Below are 20,166 nucleotides of genomic sequence, written 5' to 3'. Positions count from 1 at the left end.
CTGCATTACTTCTTTCCTTTAAGATGCTCCTTAAAATTGTTCTGTTTGATCCTCGATCCAGATACCTGACTTTTGAAGTAAAATTATGTCAGTTTGTGTTCCTGTTTCAGTTGCTGTATAAGTACAGGTATCTGATACTGTGCCTGACTGAGTGGTGTGATACTGTGTGATACTGAGTGATACTGTGCCTGACTGAGGTTTGTCCATCTGCACTGAAGTAGCTGTCATGTTGTCAGTGCATTGAGTTTTGTCGTCTGATGAAACTGGTATTGCAGTGTGGATTGATGGTGACCTATTGATCGGACACATTCAGAAAGGATGTGATGGCGTTGGAGAGGGTCCAGAGGAGGTTTACGAGAATGATCCCATGAATGAAAGAGTTAACCATTCACTTAATGGTTCTGGGCCCGTACTTGATGGAGTTCAGAAAATCGAGGGTTTGAGGGCAGGAAGTATCTCATTGAAATCTGTTGATTATTGAAAGGCCTAGATAGAGTGAACAGGTAGAGGATGTTTCAAATAGTTGGGAAGTCTAGGGCCAGAGGGAACAGCCTCAGAATAGAAGGTCATCCCCTTAGAACAGAAATGAGGAGGAATTTCTTTAGCCACAGGGTTATGAATCTGTGGAATTCACGGCTACGAATGGCTATGAAAGCCAAGTCATTGAGTATATTTAAAGCAGAGGTTGATAGGTTCTTGATTAGGATGAGCGTCAAATGTTACAGGGAGAAGGCAGGAGAATGGAGTTGAGAGGGAAAATAAATTAACCATCATTGAATGACGGAGCAGACTTGATGGACTAAATGGCCTAATTCTGCTTCTATGTCTTAGATCTTCTGGTCTTTGGATAGAATGATGCTGAGCAACATTTAAAACTTATTTTTTCTCTCTTTCCCTCAGGGTTTGTTGCATCCAGCACTAGATTCTGCACGAGGAACACGACATCATGGTTTGGTGGAGAGGGTTCAACGTGATCGAAGTCACCTAATGTCTCCTCACCGCCGTCAGTCTCCAATGGATAAACATGGACGCCAAATATCCTTGACCATTTTCCTGTCTCTTCCCACACTTCCATTTAATTGATGGTCTTAGAGACATAATGTTTTACTTGGATCCTGGAGGATTCTAAAATATTCAATTGCTGAAACTACTTGCATTGCAGCTGTATAAAACTTTGATTTGTCCACATTTTGAGTATTGTGTATAGATCGGGTCCACACACCATAGGAAGGATATGGAGGCTTTGGAGAAGGTGCAGAAGAGTTTCAGCAGGATGTTGCCTTGATTGGAAATTTGACAGACTGGTGCTGTTTTCCCCAGAGTGTCAAAATTTGAGAGGCAGCCTGAAAGAAGAATGTAAGTTAGAGAGGCATAGAATGAGTAGATAGTTAGTCTTTTCACAGGATGTTTCCTTAAAGATTGTCATATCCAGGTGGTGGCAAGGGTCGTGGTGGTGGGGTGTTTGGAGGGTTGTGATCAGGTTGTTATTGCTGGGGTTGTGGGGTATTGGAGTACTGAGGATAAGCTCCCACTATCTATTAAATGCCCCCCCCCCCCCAACGGCCATGCATGTCAAATGGCCTCTGACAGCTAAGTCCAGCTTCTGGACTTTACATGTGACTTAGCTACTAAACCCGGCAGAACCATTTCCAAAAACAAGAGAAGGGGCAAAGGCAGGTTATTTGCACCTTAAAACCGGTCACTTCAGGTGGATGGAGTTCGTCAGCCGTGGTTGGTTGGCAGCCCAGGAGAAGAAAAACACTGACCTCAAACAAAGTAAATGGCAGGATACTTGGTAGTGTGGAGGAGCAGAGGGATCTGGGGTACATGTCCACAGATCCCTGAAAGTTGCCTCACAGGTGGATAGGGTAGTTAAGAAAGCTTATGGGGTGTTAGCTTTCATAAGTGGAGGGATAGAGTTTAAGAGTCATGATGTAATGATGCAGCTCTATAAAACTCTGGTTAGGCCACACTTGGAGTACTGTGTCCAGTTCTGGTCGCCTCAGTATAGGAAGGATGTGGAAGCATTGGAAAGGGTACAGAGCAGATTTACCAGGATGCTGCCTGGTTTAGAAAGTATGCATTATGATCAGAGATTAAGGGAGCTAGGGCTTTACTCTTTGGAGAGAAGGAGGATGAGAGGAGACATGATAGAGGTGTACAAGATAATAAGAGGAATAGATAGAGTGGATAGCCAGCGCCTCTTCCCCAGGGCACCACTGCTCATTACAAGAGGACATGGCTTTAAGGTAAGGGGTGGGAAGTTCAAGGGGGATATCAGAGGAAGGTTTTTTTACTGAGAGAGTGGTTGGTGCGTGGAATGCACTGCCTGAGTCAGTGGTGGAGGCAGATACACTAGTGAAGTTTAAGAGACTACTAGACAGGTATATGGAGGAATTTAAGGTGGGGGCTTATATGGGAGGCAGGGTTTGAGGGTCGGCACAACATTGTGGGCCAAAGGGCCTGTACTGTGCTGTACTATTCTATGTTCTATGTTCTAACCTCCACGACCTTATGGCTATATCCACTGGGGAAGTCTTTGGGAGAAAATCCTGAGGAAAAATCTGGAGTTGGAGTCGCTAAGACAGTCCTATGTTGGGATCAACATTAACTGGCAACTTCTCTGATGTTGCTGGTGCCGAACTGTATCTGTTTCTGCCCTTACTTTGGATTCATCAGTTGTGTGGAGAAAGGGAGCCTGTTGCATGGGCAACTGCTTATCCTCCATATGGAATATGGACAGCCACAATGTAGCATCTGTGTTTGACCTGGAACAACAGGTGGCCTCAAGAGTAGAGCCAATAACACAGAAAATCCCCACAATTAGGTACTCTGATTCCTAGTCAAACACCAGGTGTTTATGAAGCCACCTTCTGCTTGGTAAAGTGTCAGTCCTGCTCTGCTCTTTGATGACGAGTTGTCTGCCTGCTAGCTCAGATCCAGGATAGTGAGACACTCTGGTCTGTAAGTAACTACTTTCTGGAAGAGATGTTACATCAAGGCTCACAAAATGCTGGAGAAACTCAGCAGGTCAGGCAGCATCTATGGAGAGAAATAAACAGCCAACGTTTTATACTGAAACCCTTCATTAGGACTCGTAAGTGTCATGAAGGGTCTTGGTCCGAAACGTTCACTGTTTTTTCCTCTCCAAAGAAGCTGCCTGACCTGCTAAGTTCCTCCAGCATTTTTTGTATGTTGCTCTAGATTTCCAACACCTGCAGTACACAAGCCCTCCCTGGGTGTGTATCTGGTATCAGAGCTTTGTATAAACCATCCCTGGGCTTGTATCTGGAATTGGGGCTATGTACAAGCCCTCCCTGGGCTTGTATCTGGAATTGGGGCTATGTACAAACCATCCCTGGGCTTGGATTTTGGTAATTCCTTGTGTTCCTGAGTAGATATAGATGCTGGGTCAGCAAGAGAAAGGTTTGTGCTTGAGCAAAACAGAACCAGAATCAGGTTTAACATCACTGGCATACGTTGTGAAATTTGTTGTTATTTATTTATTAATATATAAAATTAAGTAGTACAAAAAGAGAGAAAAGAAGTTGTGAGGTAGTATTCATGGATTTGTCCATTCAGAAATCTGATGGCGGAGGGAAAGAAGCTGTTCCTGAATCATTGAGTGTGTGTCTTCAGACTCCTGGGCTTCCTCCGTAGAAATGAGAAGAGGGCATGTTCTGGCTGCTGGGGGTCCTTGATGATGGATGCTGCCTTTTTAAGACTTCACCTTTTGAAAGTATCCTCAATGCTGGGGAGCCTAGTGCCCACGATAGAGCTGACAGAGTTTACAACCCTCTGTAGCTTTTTTCCAATCCTGTGCAGTCACACCTCCATACCAGACTGTGGTACAAACCAGTTGTAATGCTCTCAGTGGTACCTCTGCTCCTGAAGTAAATCCAAACCCAGACAGGGCAGTTACAATACTGCATATCGAATAAAGCTCCCACAACATCTTTCTAGCATTGTTTCCAAGGCAGTCAGAATGGAATGGACTGGACACAGAATAAAGAATAACCACCCCGTCTGGAACCATAATTAGTCCATGGTCAAAGTTACCTAGATCACATTTCTTCCACATGTTTGGTCTGAACAACAACTGAACCTCTTGACCATGTCAGCTTGCTTTTATGCATTGAGTTGCTGTCACATGATTGGCTGATTAGATATTTGCATTGTTGGTGTACAGACGTACCTAATAACGTAGTTACTGAGTGTAGAATAAAGCTCCCTCAATGTCCTTCCAGCAAGTGTCACCAGGGCATTCAGAATGGATTGGACGCAGATTAAATTTTGCTCTACACCATTCTGTCAAATGCTCCCAATGTAGACCAGAATCAACTAGGTACAGAATAAAGCTCCCTCTACACAGTCACTTTAATCATTTCCAGCAAAAATATTTTGTTGTTTGCCTACAAAGGTTTTAGGAACTTGGGGAGCTCATTCTGCCCCTAAGGCTGTCCTGCTGTTTTACAGGATCATGCTTCATGTCATTGGTATATATAAGGCAGATACTGATGGTTCTAGATTAGTCAGGGCATGAAGGGTTACTGGGAGAGGGCAGGAGACTGGGGCTGAGAGGGAAATGGATCAGCCATGATGAAATGGTGGAGCAGACTCGATGGGCCAAATGGCCTAATTCTTTTCCTATATTGTATGGCCTCATGGTTCATCTCTGACCAAGTGCTAACCGCAATCCTCTCTCACTTCATGTAACAGGTACCTTTCTGCCTTAAATTTAAGAATTTTAATCTGCAGGGAAGCACAGGCCAAGCAAGTGAACAGCAAGCATCACGATACTGCTCCAAAATTGAAGGGCCTGTCTTTAACTTCCACCCATATCTCCAAATCCTAATCTTGTTTCGTGTGGATATTTTCTCTCCATCTACCTTACTGTTTTCTTCCTAATATCTTGTAATCTGTAATCAAATATCCATTAAATATACCCTACATTGTGTATCCTCTCCTTGTAAGTTAACCCTTCATTATCATCTACCTCTAACATACCCCCTTTACATACGTCCAATCATTAGGTTCCCAATTTGGGCTGGGGGTTATCTCATTGAAACCTGTCAAATATTAGAATGCCAAGAAAGAGTGCCTGTATGATTTATTATTTATTATGGATTTATTATGTCCACAAGAAAATTAATCTCAGGGTTGTATATGAGTGACATATACGCACTTTGTTCTAATAAATTTACTTTGAATTTTGAATGTTTTTTTAGAGTGGACACGGAGAGGATGTGGGTCAGTCTAGGACCAGAGAGCACAGCCTCAGAAAAGAAGGACATCCCTTTAGAACAGAGATGAGGAGGAATAACTTTAGTTCTAGATTGCCATTTTTGTTCTGTATTGTGTGAACTGTATGATGATGAAACTATTCGTAACAAATGTTAAAATTCAGTTTTTCCTTAACGTATGCACTTTGACAGTTCCCCGTACGGGTCAGTTTATCTTTCACCACCGCCAGATACCAGCTGGAGACGGTAAGACAGTGTGTGGTTGGACATACCCCGTGTAATGTTAGTGATTCTATTTAAGTCTCTTGCATTGTGTCCAGTTATTATCGTGCTGAACTGTCCACTGATTCCAAGAGACTTCAGCAGATCACTCTTTCCGGTTTCATGTTATATTGATGATGAGGAAATGGAAGGGTGGGATAGTAAAATGGAAGATGATATGAAGGTCGATGGTGATGTGGATAGTGTCAATTGTCAAAGGTTACACTGGGACATTGATAGGATGCAGAGCTGGAGTTCAATCTGAAAAAGTGTGAAGTGATTCACTTTGGAAAGTCTTAATTTAAAGGCAGAGTACAAGGATAATGGTGGGACTCTTAGGCAGTGTGGAGGAACAGAAGAATCTTGGGGTTTGCGTCCCTCAATCCCTCAAACTCTTCACACAAGTTGATAGGGTTGTTACGGTGTTTAGTGTGTTGGCCTACATTAGTCGGGAGATTGAATTCAAGAGCTATGAGGTAATTTTACAGCTCTATATAACTCCGGTTAGACCACATTTTCAAGATTATATTCATTTCTGATCACCTGATTATTAGATGTAGAATCTTTAAAGAGGATGCAGAGGAGACTTGCCATGTTACTGTCTTGATTCGAGAACATATCTTTTGAGGATAGGTTGATTTTGGGGTGAAGAAGGATGAGAGAAGACTTAAGTAAGATAGGGTATAAGATCATAAGAGACATTGATAGGGTGGATAGCCAGCACCTTTTTTTACCCCAGGGAAGAAATGGCTTCTGCGAGGGGCATAGTTTGAAAGTGACTAGAGGAAAGTATAGAGAGATTGTTCAAGAGAGTTTTTTTTTTCTTTACACAGAGAGTGATGCGTGCGTGGAATGTGCTGCCAGGAGTGATGGTAGAGACATTTAAGATAGGCACATGGTTGAAAGAAAATCCCTCCCGCATCGCCCTTCATGTTTCTTTCCTCCATGTGCCTATTTAAGAGCATCTTAAGTGTCCCTAATTTATCAGCCTTCATCACCACCCCTGGCAGAACGTTCCATGCATTTTGCATTTTAAAAAAAAAGATCTCTGACATCCCCTATACTTTCTGTCAATCATCTTAAAATCATGCCCTCCCGTATCAACTCTGAAGAAAAGGTCTCTAGTTGTCCACTCTGATCATCTTGTACACCTCTATCAAGTCACCTCTCGTTCTCCTGCACTCCAAAGTGAAAGGCCCTAGCTCACTTAGCCTGTCCTCATAGGACATGCAGCATCCTGGTAAATCTCCTCTGCACCGTCTCGACAGCTTCCATGTCCTTCCTTTAATGAGGTGACCAGAACTGAACACACTATGTCAAGATACAGAAACGCAGAGTTGACTTTGTGTAATGTCTGTCTCCACTGTGTCCTCTAAATTGATGAATCTCTTCCATAAACAAAAGTTCACCGAGTTCAAGCTGCCATTCATCATTTTGTCCTCAAATGATTTGATTTCTGCCCATTGGTGTGGCTGCATTCTGAAGGGCAGTTCCAGGTTCCAGCCCTCCTGGGAGGGTTTGTAAAATATCTTGTACCCGTTCAGAAGGATGGAATGAAACTTGGGTGTTGTGTTTAACAATTAACATGGAGGAAAGGTCAGTTGCCCTGATCTGCCTTTTTCTTTCAGAAAACCTTCTTACTTCCTACAGCGTCCACAAAAGAGTAATAGACTTGAATCACTGAGATGCATTAAAGTTGTCTCGATTACTACAAAGTGCCTTTTAATCTGATCTCAGGAGCTGGGCCATTTTCAGAGGGTCCAATGTTCTTTGTGTTGCTCGGAACTCATTTATTACCTGGCAGCTGTGAGATTGGTGGTTCCCAGACATCTTGCTGCTTCAAATTCAGTAAAGCACATATTTCCATCCCTTCTATTTGTTAGAAATTGGGGATGTCATGGATATTCAAATTCAAGTTTAATTATCATTCAGCCTTACATGAATACAGCCGAACGAAAACAGCTTTCCTCTGGGGCCATGGTGCAAAACACAGTACAGACAGTCACACGCAGTAGAAGGCACGTACAGCCCAGGAAAGACAGCAGTAAACATGCAGTCACACACACATAAAGTATAACATAGCCCATGTCCTGTAGACTGATCATGCCTGGATCTTAGAGCAAGCCCACTGCAGACCACAAGTGAATGCAACCCAGATTGTTTTCCATTTTGCAAGCTCTGGAGGAGCCAGCCCCCAATCAGCATGAACTCCAGCATGCCTGCTGCACTTATTCTCTCTCCCACACCGCCTTCAGCGTCTCTTCTTCCCCCCGAGGTGGCTGCTACAGGCAACCCCGCGGCTTGAGGCCTAGTCTGCACTTCAACCAAGCCCAATGGTCAGGGTATATAAAATCTCTGACAAAATGACCTCCATAGTTTTAAAGCCTCGAGCTCCCTAAAATTTTTAGTGCTTCTGACATTAGGAACCGCTTAGTAGAATAAAGGGATGGATTCGGTACAGAGAGCTACCCCTACCATTAGCTCGCCTCTGTCACTTGGGAATGGTGGTTAATTAACTGTGGTAGGGGTTAGTTAACGTGGTTCCTGTATCCACCATGTGCAGAGAGGGAGAAAAATGTGTTGGGCAGGGGATGTGGTGCTGGAAACTTGGCCCAGTTTCAACCAAGTGCAGTGAACCGCTGGTTGGGCTGGCTGTAATGTTTGGACGCCCATATTGCTGGAAGTGGCCAAGTCCAGTAATACACTCGTGGGAACTGGCAATGTGGTTCTTCTCAGGGATTCGTAATGTCCAAATCGAGCTGCTCCAGGAACAAGCAATCAAAGAAAACTTACTGGAAGTAGAGGTCCATCTGTTTGTACATCTGCCAAGTTGTTTTGGACACCAACTATTCCTTGTGGAATATGGAATCTGTTGCTCTTACAGACCTTTAGCTCTGATGCAAAATGTGCATTATTTTTCAAGATGTTAAACTTTGTGTTTAATTTTACTCAACATCCTTTTAAATTCCTCAAATAATACAGATGGTGCTGGCTACCAACTCATTCTACTAACCAGGGTGTCTTTCTGGATATTCCCTGCTATTTAGTCATGAGCTGTGCTAACTGCTACTTACAAACTTGACTTCCTCACCATGTCCATAGTTGTTGTTACTCAGTGCCCTGTTACCTTTGTTCGTAAGGCAAAGGTATTTGCTCTATCACTCCATCCCAAAACCTGTTTCCCAAGTTTTAACTATCCTCCCTTTAAAAGGCACAGAGGAAAAAAAACATTCATTTGTTCCCTGAAACATTGTTCAAATCCAGCCCAGACAGAGACTGGCAGAAGATTTGAAAGTTACAAGAACTCCAGTTGGCTTTTCATTTGAAAGTTCTCAGCTCCCACAGTAGAGGCCCCAAATTCTGTGTGAGTTAGTGGAAAGTGTTGGCAGATAATCTAAAATATCCCTAAAACTATTTGCTAGAAAAATATTCACTTTTCTATTGAAGCAGTTAGTATGAGAGGCATGCGAATTGAAGGATAGTGCCCTGGGGAAAGCCTGAACAGTGATGTTTGTCCAAGGATTTCTGGCAGTGGAGTTTTGTTATGTTGTCTTCTCGTGCACCAATCTTTTGATGCGTTCCGCAGCAGTTAGTGTACCACTTAACAACTGCACAGCCACCTAGAGATAGATCACAGAAACTGCAGAAATAGACCATAAAATATAGGAGCAGAATTAGGCCACTCAGCCCATCGAGTCTGCTTTGCCATTCCATCATGGCTGATTTGCTATATCTCTCAACCCCTTACTTCTGCCTTCTCCCTGTAACCTTTGATGCCCTGACTTAAGAACCTATCAACCTCTGCTTTAAGTATACTCAATGACTTGTCCTCCACAACTGTTAGTGCCAATGAATTCCACAGATTTAAATTCCACACCTTTGAGCTAAAGAAATTCTTCCTCGTCTCTGTTCTAAATGGACATCCCTCTATCTTGAGGCTGTGCCCTCTGGTCCTGGACTCACCCACGATAGCAAACATCCTCTCCACTCTATCTCGGCCTTTCAGTATTTGACAGGTTTCTATGAGTTCCCTCCCCACCCCACCCCCCCCATTCTTCTAAACTCCAATGAGTGTAGGCCCAGAACCAACAAACACTCTGTGTATGTTAACCCTTTTGTTTCCAGAATCGTTCTTGTGAACTTCTTCTCTCAACTGCCAGATAAGGGACCTGAAACTGCTCACAGTACTTCAAGTGAGGCCTCCTCACCAATGTCTTGTATCAGTGGTCCCCAACCACCGGGCCGCATGTGATTTGGCGATATGAAACAATATGAGTCAGCTGCACCTTTCCTCATTCCCTGTCACGCACTGTTGAACTTGAACATAGGGTTGCCAACTGTCCCGTATTAGCCGGGACATCCCGTATGTTGGGCTAAATTAGTTTGTCCCATACGGAACCACCCTTGTCCCGTATTTCCCCTGCTAAGGTAGAGCGTTCCTATGAAACCATTTGTACGCCGAAATGGCGTAAAGCGAAGAAGCAGTTACCATTAATTTATACGGGAAAAATTTTTGAGCGTTCCCAGACCCAAAAAATGACCTACCAAATCATACCAAATAACACAGAAAACCTAAAATAACACTAACATAGAGTAAAAGTAGGAATGATATGATAAATACACAGCCTATGTAAAGTAGGAATGATGTATGTACGGTGTAGTTTCACTTAACAGAATCAGGAAGATTAAGCCAAAACCGATTTGTAGAAAAAAAATTGGCACGTACACCGTATGCACACATCACACATGCAAGGCTTCATGGTCATGGTAATCTTTCTTAGGGTAAACACAAGTGTCTCGTATTTGACTGCTACTTTTGTTCCTAATTTGGGAGTGAGAAAGTTGACCCCCCCGCCCCCCCCCCCGGGCCGGCCGGTCCACAGTGCAAAAAAGGTTGGGGACCCTTGTCTTATACAGCCTCAGCATTACATCCTTGTTCTTTTTTTGTCGTCCTTTGGAAACGAATGCTAACATTGCATTTGCCTTCCTTACCACCGACTCAGCCTGCAGGTTAGCCTTTAGAGAGTCCTGCATGAGGACACCCGTCCATTTGAAGCTGAGGAAATCTACATTCAAACAACCAGTTTCAGAGGTACTCCTCAGGACCTGGATCTCTGTCTGTTCCATTTGTAGAAGAGTTTCCTCAACATTCTCAAACACTCCCAGGACAGGAGTTACACAGAGTAAAGATTGCTGCACACTGTTCCGTTGCATGCTCCCATTACAGGGGTACTCCAGCTGAGGTACCCTCCACTGGGTCCATTTTCAGTGGTAGCTCTCTTTACTTTACCTTGGGTGCCATATAGCATAGCAGTTAGTAGGTCATTGGTCGTTGTAAATTATCCTGTGATTTGGCTGGGGTTAATACTCTGGGTTGCTGGGCCTGTTCCACGCTGTGTCTCTAAATAAGTACAAGGGGACACTGTCATTACAGGAGCTCTCTTCCAGCTGAGGTACAGAGTAAAACTCCGTCGACTGGGTCTGCTCCCCATGGCAGTTCTCTTTACGTATGCTGGATGAAACAGGTCATGTTTGATGGATACTGGTTCATGATGTGATCCAATCCAGCTGCCAGCCTCTGCTGACTATATTAACTCTGTTGTCTGTGGGACCATTCAGGATGCTGTTAGTGATAAAACTGTCTTTGCAACGTGAGAAATTAAAAATGGAACAGTGGGAAAAGTGCTGGTAAACACAAAATACTCTGCAGATGCTGGGGTCAAAGCAACACTCACAACACGCTGGAGGAACTCAGCAGGTCGGGCAGCATCCATGGAAACGATCAGTCTTGGTATGAACATGGAATTCTCCAACTTCCGGTAATTCCCTCCCCCTCCCTTATTCTATCCCTATTTCACTCTGCCCCCTCCCCCAGCTGCCTATCACCTCCCTCATGGTTCCGCCTCCTTCTACTACCCATTGTGTTTTCCCCTATTCCTTCTTCACCTTTCCTGCCTATCCCCTCCTTGCTTCCCCTCCCTTTATCTTTCCCCTTACAGGTTTCTCCCGCCATCCGAAGGTAGAGCATTCCTATGAAACGGTTCATAAGCTGGAATGTCATAAAGCGAAGAAGCAATTACCATTTATTTATATGGGAAAATTTTGTGAGCGTTCACAGACCCAAAAATAACCTACCAAATCATGCCAAATAACACATAAAACCTAAAATAACAGTAACATATAGTAAAAGCAGGAATGATATGATAAATACACAGCCTATGTAAAGTAGAAATACTTTTCCTCAATCATTGCCTGAACTGTTCTCTGTAGCGAAAATCTCACGCAAGCGCTCTCCACGGAAATGTGGCACAAGCATGTTTGTTTCGGCTGTTTTCTTAAAGATGTGCTGTATGCCTCCCGGGCACTGCTGTACCCCTGCATGCTTCGCGGATCAGTATCGGTTCGCGGCCTGGGGGGTGGGGTGGTGGGACTCTGGGGTGTCATCTCATCGTCATCTGTTTCCATTAGGGTGAGCAGCTCATCTTCTCCTATGACTGCCTGCCTCGATGTCAAAGCTCGAGGTTCGTCGTCTGATGTGGAAGGCTTGAAAAACAACAGTACAGTATGCTTAACTGCTGAGCCTCATGGATTTTTCTATCATACAGTTCTTTGTAAGGACCAAACCATCTTGCAAATAGGCCCTAAACCAATGGACCCTTTCAAAATTAAAGTTGTACTTTATCATTACTTATTCGGTTTCGATTGTTATCCTTTCCTCTTCCAATTGCATCAGCTCATTTATCAGTTCTTGGTCATGGGATGCCAAAACCTCTTCAACATCATCTTTGCCAACTTCCACAAGCCAAACTCACTTTGTCCTTGCCTTGTTCACCACGATTGAAACGCCTAATCATGTCTAGTTTTACGCTAAGTGTAACACCCTTACGAGCTCTTTCAGGCTTTTCTGATACCTTAGAACTCAACTTGCAAACGGCTGCTCACAGGCATGTGTTTAAGCAAAGCTGGCGAGAATGCTGTTCCGAATCCGGGGGAGAGCGGCTGCTCAGGGCGCGTGCTGTTTTATTTTCGCGCGCTGCCTTTTTTCGTAACAGTGAAACACCTTCTGTTAGCGAAAACAGGGAACTAATGTAGGTCTTTCGTAACAGTGAGGTTTCATAAAGCGAACGTTCGAAAAGCGGGGGACGTCTGTATAGGTTTTTCACCTGGAACCTATCAGCCTTCTCTTTCCCACCCTCCCCCCACCTTCTTTATAGGGCCTCTGCCCCTTCCCCCTTCAGTCCTGACAAAGGGTTCCAGACCGAAATGTGGACTGATCGTTTCCACGGATGCTGCCCGACCTTCTGAGTTCCTCCAGCGTGTTGTGGGAAAAGTGTGGGTTTAGCTCTAGGAGTTGTAGTGAGATGTGCGGAGATTAAATAGTGCTGGGATTGAGGAGCTCATTGTTTACGTGCTTTACATTAGGGTTGTAGTTTACCCTCATGAGCCATTTCAGTGATTGGTTAAGGGGAGGGTTATCTGGGGTTATGTTGACTGATGATAAGGCTATTATAAACTAAACTAATAATTATAAAATTTTCATATCTCACTAGTACAGTTCTGTTTCCTCACCTTTAACATGGGCTCATTTGAAACTTTCACAAGCTTCTGCAGATCAGCACTTCTCACAGAATTGTGTGTAACAAACGCCTTTGCCCTTTGCAAGGGGAGGAACTGTCTCATTTGAAATACACTCAGGGTGATGGCATTACTGGGAATTACATGTCTTGTGCCTGGGCACATCTGCTTATAACACATCCTTCCACAGAGTAAATTCTCTGTCTCTTGACTCTCTCACCCCCACCCTCCCCCGCTCCCACCCTCACTCTCCCCACCCCACCCTCACTCTCCCCACTCCCACCCTCACTCTCCCCCCACCCTCTCCCACTCCCACCCTCACTCTCCCCACTCCCACCCTCACTCTCCCCCCACCCTCTCCCACTCCCACCCTCACTCTCCCCTCACCCTCTCCCACTCCCACCCTCACTCTCCCCCACTCCCACCCTCACTCTCTCCCTTCACTCTCTGAGTCTCTCTGATACATGCACACACACACTAACAATGGAGACCTCTCTTTGAAAGCTTGTGTTTCTGCTTTGTGAAGGAGAATCCCACCCTGGGGCAGTGAGGAGAAGCCACCTCGATTGAGACTGATCTCGGCACTCAGCAGGTGATGTGTTTTCACAATCTTCCTCCTCAGCAGCTGAGGCCTTTACAATTGCAACCTGCGTTTTCCTCTGTAGGATTGATTCCTGCTGTTCCAGTTCAGTTTATGACGGACTTGTGAACCAGTGTTGTTGCTCACTGCCCCTCCTCCTCGTCCGGCCACCCACTGACTTCCAACCTGCTCCGAGGCTGTGACAGTTCAGGATCCAGGAGCCTGTGGTGGCCTCGGGCAGAGTTCTGTTTACCGGGGATTTGGACACTTCATGGGATCACGCAAACAGAGAGAGAGAGAGAGAGAGAGTGCGAATGGAAACCCTGTAAATTGTGGAAATAAATTGTGTGTTGACAAAGTCCCAAATGACGATCTGATCCTACACTCAGGTGGGAAGTTCAAGGATTTTGAGTATTTTTAATAACATTGGAAATTCGGCAGCACGGAGTAAGGAGGGTTGGACGGACAGGATGAGGGGGTGTCGTGGCACTGACCTGTCAGTAGTGCAAAGAGCACATTGTGTGCACAGTAAGAGTGTGGTGGCTCCGGCCAAGGCTCTTGATCCAGAGACGAGCTTGAATCCCAGCACATGAGTTGGGGAAATAAAACATAGTTTTTAATAACGTTCACTTCTGGTAAAGGAAACCAGAGAACCATTGGATAGTTGTAGAGACCCATGTCGTTCAGGGAGGAAGTCTGCTGTTCTCCCCTCCACTGCAGCTGCCCAGAGGGACCGTGAATGGCGGACCTGGCAGCAGCACCCTTATCCTGTGTGGGACTCAATGAGAGAGCACTTCAACGCGGGGTTCGGAGTTGTAGGTTAAAAAGACCCCAGGTGAAATCTGTTGGTACAATATCTTGATTAGAATAAATCAGTTTCACTCAAAGAAACTCGTCTTTCCCATGCCCCCCTCTCCCACTATTCAGAAACTGGGGCACCACGGCAGTGTAGTGGTTAGCGCAACCCTGTTACAGCTCAGGGTGTTGGAGTTCAGAGTTCAATTCCGGCATCCTCTGCAAGGAGTTTGTACGTTCTCCCCGTGAATGCATGGGTTTCCTCCGGGTGCTCCGGTTTCCTCGTGCAGTCCAAGGACCCAGTGGTTCGTAGATTAATTGTCCTGTGATTAGGTTAAGGTAAAATTGGTAGGTTGCTGGGTGGGGGGTGGGTGCGGTTTGCTTAAAGAGCTGGAAGGACTGTCCCGCATAGTATCTCCAAATAAATAAAAATAAACAAACAGTGAAGAAGAATGTGGGGGATGATTTTGCAAGAACAGTGTATATTGGAAGGGTCTTCCAAGTTGCCTTTGACTTGGTCACCAAAACCTTTGGGGGGGAAGGATGCGTGCATCGTGTCTGCTGCCGCTCAGTGGATCATCTCCCCTCTTACCCTCTCTCTCCACTTTGCCTCTATAGGACCAATTCCGACTCTGCCCTGCACACCAGCGCTCTCAATCCCAGTCCACAGGATGCCTTCGTGGGGGAGAGCCAGTCGTTCCCACAGCAAGATCGGCGGCATGGTGAGATGAGGGGAAATTTCCACCTTACAGCTTAATCCCTGGAATGGCAAGGGAGAGCAGGGTGGTCTGTATACCCCGGTGTGGGATTACAGTGGATAAGATTCTGAGATGGTCTGGAGAGAGTCAATCCGAGGGCATTATGTGTTGGTGCTCAACACGTCACCAGCACCAGCCTACTCACCATCAATAACATACACACACAGAGGTGCCGGCAAAAGGCCAGTAACATCATGAAGGATCCCACCCACCCTGCTCATAGACTGTTTGTCCCACTCCCATCGGGGAGGAAGCTACATAGCATCCACACCAGGATCACCAGACTCGAAAACAGTTACTTTCCCCAAACAGTAAGGCTGATCAGCTCCTCCACCCATGAACCCACCCCTCCATATACCCAACCATCACTGCTTTATCATTTACTGTCATTCACCTTATGTACACTTTAGGGAGATACAATCAATCTGTGTATGTGAGCTATCCTATTTATTTATATTTGTTGTGTTTTTTATTATTATTGTGTTCCTTATCATTTGTGGGCTTTTTTGTACTGCATCAGATCCCAGAGTAACAACTCGTTTGTTGGTCTTCACACTTGTTTTCAAGAAATGCCATGAAACCATCTTGAATCCTCAGGAAAGATGGACAGTGGGGAGTGAAATGTCCTTGCTCAGACTGTGAATCATTGGAATTGCGATAGGCAAGGCACTGATATATCGATCCTGTTGCTGGCCAATGGGATTAATGTGAATGGGCAAAATGCTCAGAGTGAAGATGCCAGGCCGAAGTGCCTGTTTCTGTGCTGAACAATTCAGGTTCTCCAGTGCAGGGAGCCTGGGTAATCAGTCAGTTAATACCCTTCTAAGATAATCGAGGAATCTCCTGCCCCCCTCTCCTCTCTACCCCCACGCCAGGCTACCCTGCCCCCCCCACCCCTATAGGGGCTAGCCTGTCTCCATTCCTCCTGTAGTAGTCCACAACCAGCTCCTTTGTTTTTACAACATTGAGGGAGAGGATCCTAGGATTGAGAAGCTAATTATCTGAAGAGCATTTGATGGCTCTGGCCCCATACTCACTAGAGTTCAAGAGACGCATTAAAACCAGTCACTTCGGGCAGATGGGGCTGGTCAGCCGTGGTTGGCAGCTTGTCTTGGAGATTGAAAACTCAGATCTCAAACCTCTGCCGCCTTGCAGTTATACCCACTCACAGGGAAGACTTTGGGAATAACCCCTGAAGAAATATTTGGAGCTGGAGTCCCTAAGGCATTGAGTTGTGTAATGCTGCTGGTGTCAGACTGTATCAGTTCCTGCCATTATGTGGATTCATCAGCTGCATGGAGAGGGGGGGCCTGCTGCATGAGCAACAGCTTATTCTCCATGTCGTACTGCCCTGGCTTGCATGATGGCTTACGTATTGAATGTAAGACAGCCAGGACACAAAATCTGTAGTTGTCCCTGACCAATGAGGGCCTCTATGTGATCAGGTTGGAATGTGGATCTGAGGTGCGGAGTCAGTCCTGATTTTATTGTCGGGGAGGCAAACTTAAGGGCTGCGGCTTCTTTAACAGTCCGGGGCTGTGCTCTGGAATTGTAGGAAGAGTCAGGTATGTGGTCATTGGTTGACAGCACCGTTGGGTTTGACTGCTTTTTACAGTGCATGAATCTGCCAGCATCGTTATTCACTGTGAACACTGAGCTCTGGCTCCGGATTGGGGTGCTGCAGAATCAGAACCATGTTTATAATCGCTGACATAATTTGTTGTTTTATGGCAGCAGTATAGTGTAATACATAAAATATGCTATACATTAGAATAATAACTACTGTGTATATTAAGATAGATAATTAGTGCAAAAAGAGAGAGAAAAGAAGTGAGATAGTGTTCATAGACCATTCGGAAATCTGATGGCGGAGGGGGAAGAAGCTGTTCCTAAAGCATTGAGGGCCCTGTGCCTCCTCCCTCTACTGGGGAAGCGGATGCCCATGGTGGAGCTGGCTAAGTTTACAATTCTCTGCAGCCTTTTCCTGGTCCTGTGCAATGGCCCCTGCATACCACTGATACAACCAGTTAGAATGCTCTCTACAGTACATCTGTACAAATTTGCATGAGTCTTTGGTGATAATACCAACTGTCCTAAAACTCTTAATGAAATATTGCCGCTGGTGTGCCCTCTTTGTAATTGCGTCAAATTATTTGGCCCAGGTTAGGTAGGTAGAACAGGATAGCAGAACTACCTGTTGGCCACTTGCGCCAAGTAAAGTCTGCCCAGATAGGGTGTTGTCAGGAGAGAAAAGAACCAAGAGGAGGTTGTGTACTCACCTGGTTTCCCAGTGCGTTGGAAATGGGACATTTCACCCAATAAACTGTGGTGTTCATTTATCTCCAAATCAAAGTTGATGCATTGAATAATGGATTCTTACAGCACAGCAGTGTCGCAGGAAAGCAGCACCATCATCAGAGAGTCCCACCACCCAGGCCATGCTCTTTTCTCCCTGCTGCCATCAGGAAGAAGGTACAGGAGCCTCAGTGCCCACACCACCAGGTTCAGAAACAGTTTAATGAGCTTCCAGCAGAAGTGGTTGAGGCAGGCTCTATGTTGTCATTTAAAGTTAAACTGGATAGATATATGGACAGGAAAGGAAGAGGGTTATGGGCTGAGTGTAGGTCGGTGGGACTAGGATAGGGTAAGAGTTCGGCACGAACTAGAAGGGCCGAGATGGCCTGTTTCCGTGCTGTAATTGTTATATGGTTATATATAGTTCCTACCCCTCAACCATCAGGCCTTTGAGCCAGATGAGATAACTTCACTTACTCAAAGGTTGAACTATTTCCACAACCGATAGACTCACTTTCAAGGAGTGTTCATCTCATGTTCTTGATACTTATTGCTTATTTATTTATTTGTTTATTTTTATTTCTGTATTTGCATGTGGGTTGTTTGTCTGTCTTGTATTTTTCATTGATTCTGCAGTGTTTCTTTGTAATTATTGTGAATGTGCACAAGAAATTGGACTTCAAAGTTGTTTGTGGTGACATATGTACTTTAATAATAAACTTACACTGAACTTTGAGGGATGGGCCTTTCTGCCCATCAACTCCATAAACACATCCCATATTTATTCTCTACCTCTCCCACCAGATTCTAATCTTCGCCTACACACTCAGGAGGGTTTATAGCAGCAGGCAAACCTTTCAGACTGCATGTCTTTGGGATGTGGGAGGAAAGTGGGCCTCTGGGGAAAGTCATGCTGTCACAAGAAGACTAGACTCCAAGCAGACAGCAGGGGAGATCAGCATAGAACTTGGGTCTCCAGGGCCACAAGACAGCAGCTCCTGTTATGTCGTTCTTACAGCTATGATTCATTTGTTGACATGATTGGATTAAAGTGTTCTGTGATTGTTAGCTGGTTGCTGTCGCCCTCTGCAATGTGATTGTCTTCTCCTTTTGCAGTGAACTATTACGATGAAATGGACATTCAGGGGGAAGGTGAGTTCCGGTTGGCATCGTTTCGTGTCAAGCTCGTGTGCAGCCTGAAAGGTTGAGAGTAACTAACCACCAACACCTGAGACCGTTCCCTGGTTGGGTCCCAGCTCTTAGCTTGCTTGCAATCTTATCACTACTGATTAAGCTGTGAGCTCATATAAGTTGAGGGTATAATTGTGACCAGGAAATTGCTATTGCTCAAGAAATGTCATAATAGAAGTAGCTGCTAGTCTGTAAACCAACATCCCTTGAGATATGAACAGTGTTAAATAAATATAAGATGTAGTCACCAAATGAATTGTACTTCTCCCTTCAAGCCTCTTACAGTCTTTTAAAACATCCTCTCATTTCCTTTCACTTTGAGTACTACTATGTTAAATCTGGCATTCATTTGAATTTTATATTTGTTTAAAGAACTCCCCAGAAACTCAGGGCATAACTGAGTCCTCAAATGTAATTGTACCCTCCATGTATAACTACCTGTCTAACTATCTTCCAGATATCAGTGTGCCTCCTAGGAATACCCAGAGCTCCATTCCCAGCATGCAGAGAATCCACCCAGAACTGGCAGTGCAGTAGTCCACCTTTGCCAAGCTCTCAGATCCGGGTCAGAGTGGGACAAGATTGTTCAGGCTTCCTCTTTCTCAACAATAAGCAGATTATTCTGGAGGGTCATGGTCAGCCTCCCGTGGTCCTGTACTCAGTAGTGTGTAGTCTTGGTGAAACCTTTGTTGGAGCACCGTGTAGCAATCTAGACAAGGATATATTGAGGAGTAAACAAATGTAGATCTTCAACATTGAGGTGGTCCATAGAGTAGACTTTGAGATAGTCCTTGTGGACAAGACCTGAACAAGGTGTCAGCGGGGTATAAGAAGATTATGTAAAAATCCAGTAGAGAGTTCGGGTGAAGCTTTTATACTCATGGAGAAGATATCAAACTTTAAAGGCAAATTTATTGTTGAATGGGGATGGGGGAAGATCAGAGGATATGGCGATGAGTGGGAGAAGGTTCATGTGGAGTTGTAACCTAATGGACTAAGTAATCCTGGTAGTATAGGGACAATGTAAAATTATTGGAATAATGTTGGCATCTGTTTATCTTTAACATGAAATGGCTGGAGTGTCAGGAGAGGCAGGAAAGTCCGTGAAATGATCATCATGTTGAAGAACCATATTCTGCAATGGAGGAGAATGTGAACACTTTCAATGAGAGATATCTACACGTCCCAGTCATTTTCATAGCAAACTGCTGCCAAGATCTATCAGATTCCTACCGCTGGAATCTTATTGTGGTTTCTTGACAAAATTATTGCACTTGCTCTAGTTGAGGTTCTTGAAAAGTTTATAACCAAGAAACCCTTCAGAAGAGTTGGAAGATCATTTGTTGTTGGGGAGCTGATACTTTGTGTAGTTTCCTCAGAGGTTAAAACCCCCTAAGTCATCAGAACGCTATGTCATTGTGTCTTCAGGCAGAGGGGTTTCCCATTAATCGATTCAGATATCGATTAA

The 20,166-nt window shown here is 44.8% G+C and overlaps 1 protein-coding gene across 2 annotated transcripts in view; it reads left to right on the top strand.

Moving 5' to 3' along the window:
• The window catches only part of crtc3 (CREB regulated transcription coactivator 3), a 104,221-nt gene that overhangs the window by 62,861 nt on the left and 21,194 nt on the right, over nucleotides 1-20,166 (top strand). Inside the window, exons 3-7 of one of the 2 annotated variants that reach the window (XM_063071039.1) lie at nucleotides 901-1,035; nucleotides 5,428-5,489; nucleotides 13,606-13,671; nucleotides 15,073-15,176; nucleotides 18,624-18,659. In XM_063071039.1, the coding sequence (XP_062927109.1) occupies nucleotides 901-1,035; nucleotides 5,428-5,489; nucleotides 13,606-13,671; nucleotides 15,073-15,176; nucleotides 18,624-18,659 (403 nt within the window). The remainder of the gene's footprint in view (nucleotides 1-900; nucleotides 1,036-5,427; nucleotides 5,490-13,605; nucleotides 13,672-15,072; nucleotides 15,177-18,623; nucleotides 18,660-20,166) is intronic. The other variant, XM_063071040.1, reaches the window with a different exon arrangement.

Source organism: Mobula hypostoma, chromosome 18 (genome assembly GCF_963921235.1).
Source record: "Mobula hypostoma chromosome 18, sMobHyp1.1, whole genome shotgun sequence".
Taxonomy (NCBI): domain Eukaryota; kingdom Metazoa; phylum Chordata; class Chondrichthyes; order Myliobatiformes; family Myliobatidae; genus Mobula; species Mobula hypostoma.
This window is presented reverse-complemented; position numbering and strand designations above follow the sequence as displayed.